This window comes from Miscanthus floridulus, chromosome 18, assembly GCF_019320115.1.
Source record: "Miscanthus floridulus cultivar M001 chromosome 18, ASM1932011v1, whole genome shotgun sequence".
Taxonomy (NCBI): Eukaryota; Viridiplantae; Streptophyta; class Magnoliopsida; order Poales; family Poaceae; genus Miscanthus; species Miscanthus floridulus.
The window spans coordinates 80362364-80373255 of NC_089597.1; the positions used below are offsets into that span (position 1 = coordinate 80362364).

The following is a 10892-nucleotide window of genomic DNA, read 5'->3' on the forward strand; positions in this document are numbered from 1 at the left end:
TATTGTGACTATATTTGTTTCTGCTTAATTGCAACTAGCTTTCGTGAAGAAAAGCAGAACAATGTGCATTGTGCTTGCAAACTTCTATGCATAGGGTATGGAGAGGGAATAGACTGAGATGGCTAGGCATACCTAGAGCATTGTATCATAAGTTCTTTGATGATTTTTATGGGCATGGCAAGACATTGGTATGTAGTTTGGATAGTTCTTGTGTATGTTTGTTATCCCTTATAACATTGTTTGCGGTTCCATTATTTTTATTAATATACCATGGCAAAGTCTAGTTGTGACTGAATTATACACTATTATCTCTTTACGTTCTAATTATGTATGTGTTGGATTCTTTATTTATTTTACTTTACATGTCTCTTGATAGTCTAGACTGTTACAACATGAATCTATAGAATCAATGAGGTAGTTTTTAGCCTTTGAGAGAGTGAAAGAGACATTTTTAAATTTATTTGTTTGCTAATTACAATTTATGTGGAATATTTATCCATGAATTATTTTGCTTCCTAATTCATTTAGATAATAAATGTTAATTTGTCTTTACTAGTTGTGTTTATATGGAGTCTTTATTTAGGTTCTTTTATTTTCCCCACCCGTTTTTGGAAACCAAATTGTATTTTCTATAATTTGTTGTTTTGAATTTACATTTACTAGCAAACATGCCTGCATGTGGCAATGAACATACAATGTGTTGCACGGTCATCTAGATGTTATAACTCGTATAAGCACAGATCATGAGTCCAAGCAATGGACAGTGCGCGAGGGCATTGTAGGGATGTAAAATATTAAGATAAATTTAATTATGTTAGATATGGATATATTTTTTGAATTACAGTACGGAGTACCGACATAGATACTCCCAAATGCACCTACATTTACCCCTATAAATACACGCACCCGCATCCTACCCCTATAAGCACACCGAAAGACGTTGATCGAGTCGCCATATTTCAAGATTGACGAAGTCACCGTAGAGTCGCAGACGTTTCGATGTCAACGGGCACATCGTCTACTAGAACAACTCCATTGAATCCTAGAATAACTTTGAACATCTACGTCAAGTCGGTGACTTAAACACGATATAACAGTTCCACCGTAAGGAGCCCAATTGGCTGGCGCTAATTTACTAATCAGTTGATAATTGTAAAATCAAACGGGGTACATTTTTTTTCTTTTTTTTTATTAATGTGGTGTTTTCTAGCATTCTTAGACAAGGTGGTGGTTCCTTTTCGCACTGGCATAAGAAGATAATAGATTTATCATAGAAAAAGATAAGATCTATTGTCAACAGGCTTCTTAGGTACCCATCGTTACGATTACGAACCCACTGTCATGAAGCTTGTTAAGACGAGACGTCGGGAAGTTGATACTTGATACAGTTGAAAAGATGGTTTCAATGCAAAAAAAAGAGGAAGAAAAAAATACGTCTCCGTGTGGATCCGGGTTCCGGGGTGAACATGGAACATTTTAAGATTATATCTTAATTATTTTCACTTGTATCATGCCTAGGGAACAAAGAGACCTTGGAACGAAAAGGAAAGATACGGTTGAGTGCTTTGTTTCGGAATTCAGACAAGTGCCGCCGTCGCTGTTCTTGTCCCGTCCCTGAATGTAAGCCATTCTTAGTTCACCTTCCGGCAGTTCAATCTGACCTCCGTGGGCGTTCCAGCCGCCGGCGCAAGGCCGCCCATCTTGACCATCGCCTTTGCGAAGTCGTTGGCGAACATGCGGGCATTGCCGCTATACTTCCTCACCAGCGCGCCCTGTGGCCCGCCGTTGAAGAGCTCCTGATCCGAGTGCAGCAGCCCGCGCCGCGCCACCAGGTTCGCGTAGTAGGCGTTGTCGAACGCGTCGGGCGTCTGGTCGTCGAACGGCGCGAGGTTGCCGTCGCCGCCGGTCTGCGGGCACGTCTGCTGCCGCGCCGCCGCGAAGGTGGCGTTGATGTTCGGTTCGCCGTAGATGCGCCCGCGGAAGAAGAGGCACCGCGCCCGCCCCACGGTGTGCGCGCCGGAGAGCGCCGTCATGTCGCGCGCCGAGAGCCCCTTGGTCCCGAACGCGGCCACGAGCGACGCCGCGCTGGAACTCGGGCCCGGGAGGTTGGCGTTGGCCGCGCTCTGGCTCGCCGTGCGCGAGTCGGCACGGCCGAGCTGCACGTTCCATGTTGGGCCGCCGAGCTGCGCCGCATTGCATTTGCATTTGCATGCAGAGATCAGCTTCCGTCAAGAGGAAACGTGCAGTGCTGGAGATCGGATTATCACGACGTGTTCTCTCTTGGCAATAGACGACGAACTGACCAAGTTTACGGCGTCACGAGACGCCAAGGCGACGATGTCGGCGCACGACACGGTCCCGTTGCAGGCTGCTTCGACCTGCGTCTTAATGGCGTCGATGACCTCGTATCCGCGGACGGAGTTGACGTTGGCTCCAGCGTTCTTCTCGCCGGTGAACGTCGGCGTGTCATCCAGGAGGATGGACGCGTCACAACCCTGCTCACACACACGCGCGCATACCCACATGTCAGTGGCTCAGTGCACGGCACACTGATGTCTGATGTGAGTGGCAACCTAGGCTAGCAGGATGAACATTATTAGGATACAATATAAATATGGCCGACATTGACGAAGCAGTCGTGGAAGAAGAGGCGGATGATGGACGCGCCCATCCGGAGCTCCTTGGCGACTGCCTGCGCCATCACCGACCGCACGATGGTGGCCACGCCGGGGCACGACTTGGCGTAGAACTTGGTTGAGAGCTTCCCATGACACGGAAGAAGCAGACAGAGCAGAGTAAGAAGAGCAACACTTCTTCTAGCCAACGACGACGTGCCCATTTCTGGCTCAGACACTTCTGAAGCAGAGCAAGAAGTGGCACTGGTCATTTCTGTGTATTTATAGCGCTGGACCGCCACCAATCTGTTCCTTGTGCAGGTACACAATGTGCGCCGCACCGCGCTTGACGGCGGTGATTGGTGGACGCGAATGGTGGCCTTAGTTGCGGTTGTGCGCGGCGCACCACCGTGCCAGGCATCCAGCACCGGCGATCGAGCAGCCTTCGGTCCTGGCTTTTCGGGAACAAAGCGGGAGGGTGGCCCTGGCCTGACTCCGGCACCTCGGTTGCTTTGCGCTCTCTTTCCTGCCGTCTTTGCGTGCTGTGGGAAGGTTCGGAACATGATAGAAAGGTACCTAAAACCCTGCAATTTAGCTGCTTTTTTGCTTGCGACAGTACGCGAATGTAAGTGGTATAGTGGGTGCCTCCTGCCTCAGTTGATTGCTTAATCTGGTCTTCGGGCGAATGAGAGAGAGAGAGAGAGAGAGAGCAGATGTTAACAATGTTAGTTACCTTTTAGGTTCTGAATGCACACTCGAAATTATAACACTTGCGTCTCTTAAACTAAGGTCAAGTGCAATAGCAGAGTCCGGCAAAAAATCCCAACCTGACCGGCCCATCTGTGATAAAGCTGTGGCGCAGATCAATGCCGCCGCACGGCCGCACCGAAGCCGCTCGGGCTGTCTGGCGCACGTCGCGCTGCCTGCCTCTGCGGACGGGACGCAGGGAGACACGACACCCCTCCGCGAGCACAAGGGCGCCGCTGGCGAGCACTCTCCAGCGCCAGCGCCAGCACTCAGCGGTGGCCACTCTGCTCGCATGTGGCGTGCCGAGACTGCCGCATGTGAGAGTTTCTGCTCCACAACTCGGTATCGCACCAGTCTGGCGAACGGCTGCAAAAAAGGGCCAGACGCCGGCCGACCCACTGCGGTGTGCCGTAGTGGACAGTGGTGATACCGACCAGAGGGAAGCAGTGGTCGAGGTCCAACTTGGGTGATTGGATCGGAGAAGAGTGTTATGCTCTGTTCTCTGTGGTACTGGGAGTCGGCCGCACTACGCCACTACCAGCCAGTAGTGCATGTGGCGACCGGGGCTGCTGATTTGGACTTTGACCGATGCCGGTTGCCTGCACCATGCATGCAGAAATGTGTAAACAACTGCGACCACTACGCTTTCCTTGTCTTGGGTAGTGAAATTTTTGTATTTTGGCCCCTTCTAAAAATAATTTTTACAAAAAGACCTACGTCAAAATGTTTTATGAAAATAGACCATTTTTAGGCGTCTTAGAACATGACGCCGAGTTATGGGGGTCGGCGTCGACTGACACGACGCCGAGGTACTGCCACGTCACGGACGACCGGGGTCGTCGGCGACACGGTGGCGCGTGGGGTCCGAGACGTCGGCGTCGTGTCAGCAAACGCCAAGAGCCCAACCTCGGCGTTGCTGGACTACGCGCCGAGCTATTGGCACCATCCGGCGCGCGGCCCAGGCGGCCCAACAATGCACGGTGGCCCAGTAGCTCGGCGCGGGGTCACTTAACGCCGAGACACAGACCTCGGCGCGGCCCGACTCAACGCCGAGGTCTGGTCCCTTGAGGCCGCGCCGAGCCCCCCTTCTTCTTCCTCCCTCCATTCTGAAACCGCCGGTCTCCTCTCTTTCTCTTCTCCCCCACGCCGCCACCAAACCCTAGCCTCCAAAATCGCCCCTAGGTGCCACAATCTCGGCTCCCGAAGCTTCCTCGAGGTAAAGGTCACTCCCCCCTCCAATCTATCCGCGTAGATGTGCTTACATTGTCCCTAATCATGTGGAATCATGGGTATATGGTGTTTTGGCATATTTGTGTTTGCATTTGCAAAATGTATGGTTTAGGATGATTGAGTGCATTGTTGTTTAACTGTTTTATGTGCTGAACATGTTAGGTTAGTTTGGTTTCTAGTTATTTTGGTTATTAGGGTTCTTTGTTTATTGTAGGTGTCATTAGGGTTAGTTATTTGTTGGTCATTAGGGTTAGTATGTATTTTATTTATTTGTTGGTTATTGCATTTCAATTTTTTATGACTAGAAATGATTATGTTGTTGGAGTTGAAAAAGATGAAATGATATATTTTAGTTTCTACTTATTGGATTGAAACTCGCATGATATATTGATATGTGACACTACTTGTTGTGTGATGGCTGTAGATGGATAAATTAGTGAGGTTGCATCCTGGAGGCCGTATTGTTAGGACAAGAGATGATAGTTTGGAATTTCTAGACATGTGTGAGGAGTTGTTGATTTTTTCTGAAACACCATCTTTGACCCAGTTAGTGGAGCGAGTGAAGGTTAAGTTAGGCTGGAATGAAGGAGACGTGCATGTTCAGTTTGAAGGTGTCATAGATGTTGGGTCATCGAAGGGTCCTCGGATCAAGCGGTTGCTCAAAATTACAAGCGAGACTGAATGGAATGATTACAAGGCAGTTGTATTGGCCTCAGAAGTGTGATCTTTGGATTTAGTAGTAAGTAAGGAGTCCGGCTTAGGAAATAATATCTTCGAAGCATGGCCATCTTCCCCCGCTCACATAGGTTATGGTCCTTTGTCTGAAGAAGAAATACTTGTCACACAACTAGGCTACGGTGGAGATGAGGAAGAGAATCCGGTTGCCGATGGTGAGGGCAATCATGATAGTGATGAAGAGGATGATGATTATGTAATTGGTGATGCAGAAGAAGATTTGGACGACGCTAGCGGAGACTTTTCTATTGAGGATGAGCTTAGCGACGAAGATTATCTTAGTGGTGAAGAATACTTTGGTGATGCTAGGGCTACGAACCGTTTTGACATGGAGATAGCTGGAGATGATGAATCCTTCGTAGAGGAGATAGCCGAAGACTCTGATGACGATCGCCCTGTTGGTCGTCTCAATTTTAGGGAAATAGAGATATTGTCTAGGGTCTTGCCTTGGAGAGATCCACTAGTTGGTGATTTCGATGACCTTAGCCATGGTCACAGGGCAGTAGCTGATGGTGGGCCAAGTGATACAATTGTGCCTGATGTTAGCGGTTGCCTCATCATATAGAAGGGCATATTGTTTGCTACCATGGATGAGTTGAAATCATGGTTGCAAGAGTACTCCATTGTACACAACCGACCTTTTAGGGTCATCAATTCATTCAAGGAGAAGAGGTACACTGTTGCCTGTGAAGAACAACAGTATGGTTGGAGAGTATGTGCTAGGAAGACGAATGCAGGAAAATGAAAGATTACCTCAGTGAAGCAACCACATGTTTGTGGCACTGCTGAGGCAGAAGAGAACCATCTGCAGCTCAATTCTAGGTTCACTGCAAGGCAGTTATGCCCCATGGTGAAGCATATGCCAACCATTATGGTGTCTGCGTTGGTTGAGATCATCTTCCGATGGTACAATTACTATGTCAAGTATGGGAAAACATGGAGGGCAAAGCAGCATGCACTGAAAATAATATTTGGAAATTGGGAAGAAGCTTATGAGCGCCTCCCTGTAATGTTGAACGCAATGAGGGATGTAAATCCTGGGATGCACTTCGAGTATTTACCTAAGGAGGGTGAAACAAGGAATGATAGCCAGGTATTTGGAAGGGCGTTTTGGGCGTTTGGGCAGAGCATCGAAGCATTCAAGCATTGCAGGCCCGTCGTCTCAATTGATGGGACCTTTCTTACAGGGAAATTTGAAGGCACAATGCTTATTTGTATTGGGACAGATGCAGAAGACCAGCTTGTGCCATTGGCCTTTGCGATAGTTCAGAAGGAGGACACGGATAGTTGGTGTTGGTTTCTCAGGCTAGTAAGACAAGTGGTAATTGGTCTAGGACGTGATGTTTATGTGATATCCGATAGGCATGCTGGCATTCTGAATGCCGTAGAACAAGAGATTCCTGGTTACGGCCAAATACATCACCGGTGGTGCACCAGACACCTTGTTCAGAATCTTATAAGGCGTGATCACACAAAGGATGACTTTAAATTATTTGAGGAGGTTTGCAGGCAGCAAGAGGTTCAATTATTCAAAGACAAGTTAGATGCCCTGAAGTTAGCCACAAATGTTGATGGCAGGCAATTCTTGAGCGAGTTGATGGCGTCGAAGGATAAGTGGTCACTTGCATATGACACCGGTGGTTGGAGATGGGGCTTCATGACTAGTAACATGGCAGAGATGTTCAACAGCCTTCTAAGAGGTTGTCGTGGTCTGCCTGTGACTGCTATTGCCTCATTCACCTTCTACAAGTTGAATTCTTGGTTCATTTCGAGGAAGAGGCATGCGAGGTCTCTATGGACAGCAGGCAAAGCTTGGCCACTTTTAGCATCTCAGGAACTAGCTTTCTCAAAGAAAAAGTCTAAACGACAGAAGGGTTTATGTTTCAATCCGATCAACCATGGATATGAGATTCTAGAGGGTGGTGGAACTAACATTGGTGGTGAAGACCGGGGTGCTCGAAAACATAAAGTAGTGATCAATGAGAACAAGTGTACGTGTGGAAAACCGATCATATACCATAGGCCTTGCTCCCACATGATTACAGCCTGTCGCCTTAGACGTGTTGACGCTGAGGTCCCTCCCCGTATGGCCACGGAGTTCTCTTTGAGGAACCTAATGAGCACCTGGAATCCTCAGTTCGAGCCATTTTTTGACGAGAGTCAATGGCCTACTTATGATGGCCCCAAGTATGTGGCTGATCTTGGTTTACTCTGGAAGAGTAGAGGACCTAGGCAGCAGAAGCGGTTCAGGATGGACATGGACTGAGCCATGAAAGGTAGATCAACCACGAGTAAGGTTGGGAGACATTTTGTAGAGGACACCCAAAAGAGCCGTTGCTCTGGTTGACATAAGCCGGGCCACAATAAGAGAAAATGTCCTGAACTACTTAGACAACAGGTATCCACCAAGCTACCTACTTGATTTGCTTTGTGTAATAGTACATTGGTTTACTTTTGTTTTTTTATTTTTATGTTACTTCGTACCACATACACATGCTTTAACTTATACTAATGCTTTGGCATTGCTTATGTTGCAGGATGGATCTATTCCCCCTTCTTCATCCAAGGTTCGATGAGCACCACCGGGCTCGGAGGATCGAGAACGGAGAGGTATATTCAACAATTCATATGAAATATTGCATTGTTCATCTTTTGCTCTATAGTCCATGCTCTTTATAAAGTGACATGAACTAATACTTTTTCATGCTTGTCTTTTTTTGCAGGTTTTGAATGTGCTGAGGCCAATGACACATGAGGCCTCTACGACCATGGTCTACGACGAGAGGTACACGCCCCTCCTGAAGCTGGCGAACCTTGCTACCGTTGCTCGTGTTTGTCGTCGAGGCACGCCACCTTTCAACCCAGCGGCGCTGACGGCGTTGATAGATCGGTGGCGTCCGGAGACACACAGCTTTCACCTACCATGCGGGGAGATGACGGTCACTCTCGAGGACGTTGCCATGATCCTTGGAGTCAAAATCCGAGGATTCCCAGTGACAGGAGACACAGAGTCTGAAGGATGGCAGCAGCGGGTAGAGCACTTCTTGGGACGGCCCCTAGCTGCAGTTGAGGCTGGCAAGAAACGGCGCAGCAGTGGGGTGTCCCTGAGGTGGCTTCGTCAGCAGTTTCGGGAGTGCCCACCCAACGTAGACCCCCAGACCGTGACATACTACTGTCGGGCCTACGTCCTGCACATGTTTGGTACGGTTCTCTTCCCTGACGGCACTGGAGAGACGGCGTCCTGGATGTACATCCCGTGCCTTTGGAACTGGGAGGATGCCGGCAATAGGAGTTGGGGCTCGGCTATACTTGCCTTCCTGTACCGTCAGCTTTGCGAGGCTTGCCGCCGTCCTGGAGGCGCGCACGCTACAATGTCAGGGTGCATCACACTGTTGCAGGTAATAAAGCAAAGTTGTACAAGTTTCCACTATAATTCAATGTTTTTTCTTAACAAAAGTGATTAACATTCAAGTTTCCACTCTTTTTTGCAGATTTGGATGTGGGAGAGGCTTCCAGTTGGGAGACCGCATCAGCTTGATCCCCCACAACCTTGGTTTCCTCAAGGAGACGCAGTTGTCGCCCCTACCGTGGCACACCTCTACGAGCGAGCCCACGGAACTTACCACGTGTCACGCCACGCGTACATCAGCTTCACCAACGAGCTGGACACCCTTTTGCCACAGCATGTAAGTTTCCCACCCTTTTGGCCTAATCGAGGATATGTGCACAAATTGAGCGTCGACTAGTTGATGACGGCGTTGTGTACAGGTTCAATGGCGCCCATATCAGCAGAGGCAAGTCACGGATCTCAACTTGAGCTCCTTGTGCATAGCAGACGAGGACGACTGGACGATGAGGACCCCCTTATTTGTTTCTATGCAGTGGAGTACCATCTCCCTCACCATGTAGCACGGCAATTTGGTAGGCTGCAGCCTTCTCCGCCCGATGATTTCTCCACCGGTTGGCAGCTCCACAAGTACATAACATGCAATATTTTGTTCGTTTCACATGAATGAATCATTGAGTAGGCCTTCATATTGCCGCTATGGTGTAAAATTTGTAGGTTCAGCAGACAAAAAAATAAGAAGATCACCAACTGGTAGCTAAAGCACCAGCGCTACATTGATGAGTGGATGTTGATGGAGCAGAACAACATGGGCATCCACGCCGTCCATCGTGACAAGGCATTCGATGATTACCTTGTTTGGTTTGGTCAACGAACAAGGCTTCAATTGAGGCCCGCTTGGACGGAGCAAGACATTGCTGACATTGCGAGCGAGGATGAGGGCAACAACCCATATGACCAAGCTACCCGAGAAGGCAGGCAAGTTGAGATCGCCCCTGCGTTAGCCAGAGCTGTAAGTGATACAACTATTTCCATCTCTGAGGTCTTGAATGTGATGGAGACTTAAATTCTTTTTTTTTTGTTGCATAGAGCATGGAGATAATGAGGACAGTGGCCGAGCAAGGAAGGGCATTGATGATTCCTGTGGATGATCCTGATGAGGCATCCATGTTACGACAGCACATTCAGGTAGTCTCCTCTCATTCAGTTGATGTTACATCTTTATATAGTTTTGCGACCAACCCCACTTACTAATAGTGCTTTCAAAATGCAGCGTGCCATGCATCGCCTATGAAAGGTAGCTGCACGCCTTAGATGTAGACGTTCTCCGTCTGTGGCAGTCCCACAACAGCTTGGTGCTGGACCTTCTACTGCACATGTTGGAGGGACTTCATCTTCACATGGTGCTCATGGTGGCAGGACTTCTTCTTCACATGGTGCAGCAACTAGTGCAGAGGGAGAAGATGATGAAGGACAGGGAGAGTACTATGAGTATGAGTATGATGAGATTGGCATGTCCCAGCTTGAAGATGCACCCCCAAGGAACTCAAGGCCCCTCCGGTTCTGGACATCCACAGAGGACGCTCAGACCAGTGGACAGGTACACTCCAGGTACCTATCCGTTTGGGAGGGGAAAGCGTTACGCTCGCCGTCCACGTTAAGGTACATCTTTTGATATGGTAATCATGATACTTGGCTCAGATTTTAGCAAACACCAAAAAGCTATGTGAAGGTTTCTAACTTAGCTCAATATCCGCTAAAAGTTATGAAAATGGACTACTGTAGGAAAAAAGATAGACAAGGAGAACATGATGGAGCATTAGACAAGCAGCGAGCTAAAAGATCCAAAGACTTCATATGCTTCTTTTGTGCATGGACTATGTATGCATTGGACCTTATGTAATGCACTATGTATGGACCTTGTACTATGGTGGATGATTGATGAAGCATATGTATGGACTATGTATGGATGTTGAATGTGTTGGACTATGTTGGATGTTGAATGTGTTGGACCCTATGTATGTATGGATGTTGAATGAATGTGTATGTCGGTGTGGTTATCTGTTATGTGAAATTCTGTATGCTCATGTATTCTGTGTAATGCTTAGTTCATTGTTTTTTGGTGAACCCAGGAGCTCGGCGTCAATTGAACACACACCGAGGGTGCGCACCTCGGCGTTTAGTGAATTGACGCCGACCCCTGGCGCATACTGGAATCC

General features: G+C 48.3%; 2 protein-coding genes across 2 annotated transcripts; one reads left to right on the forward strand and one right to left on the reverse strand.

Annotated features, from left to right (window-relative positions):
* Positions 1-1481: 1481 nt before the first annotated feature.
* Positions 1482-2839, reverse strand: LOC136522278 (peroxidase P7-like). Its single transcript, XM_066516111.1, has 3 exons — positions 2624-2839; positions 2304-2495; positions 1482-2183 (listed from the first exon to the last, which is right to left on the reverse strand). The coding sequence occupies exons 1-3, from the start codon at positions 2837-2839 to the stop codon at positions 1632-1634; spliced, it is 960 nt and encodes a 319-aa protein (XP_066372208.1). The 3' UTR covers positions 1482-1631.
* A 4282-nt stretch (positions 2840-7121) lies between these two features.
* On the forward strand, positions 7122-9236 carry LOC136524071 (serine/threonine-protein phosphatase 7 long form homolog). Its single transcript, XM_066517550.1, has 5 exons — positions 7122-7132; positions 7865-7937; positions 8051-8725; positions 8819-9013; positions 9096-9236. The coding sequence occupies exons 1-5, from the start codon at positions 7122-7124 to the stop codon at positions 9234-9236; spliced, it is 1095 nt and encodes a 364-aa protein (XP_066373647.1).
* The last annotated feature ends 1656 nt before the right edge of the window (positions 9237-10892 follow it).

What these genes read in the sequence shown, in the direction of transcription:
- LOC136524071 (XM_066517550.1), top strand. An exon ending in GGAGGATCGAGAACGGAGAG is followed by an intron (nt 7,938 to 8,050) that starts GTATATTCAACA and finishes CTTTTTTTGCAG; the next exon opens with GTTTTGAATGTGCTGAGGCC. An exon ending in GGTGCATCACACTGTTGCAG is followed by an intron (nt 8,726 to 8,818) that starts GTAATAAAGCAA and finishes TCTTTTTTGCAG; the next exon opens with ATTTGGATGTGGGAGAGGCT.
- LOC136522278 (XM_066516111.1), bottom strand. Translation starts at nt 2,839, where the DNA reads ATGGGCACGTCGTCGTTGGCTAGAAGAAGTGTTGCTCTTCTTACTCTG. An exon ending in TCCACGACTGCTTCGTCAAT is followed by an intron (nt 2,496 to 2,623) that starts GTCGGCCATATT and finishes GTGTGTGAGCAG; the next exon opens with GGTTGTGACGCGTCCATCCT. An exon ending in CTCGTGACGCCGTAAACTTG is followed by an intron (nt 2,184 to 2,303) that starts GTCAGTTCGTCG and finishes AATGCGGCGCAG; the next exon opens with CTCGGCGGCCCAACATGGAA.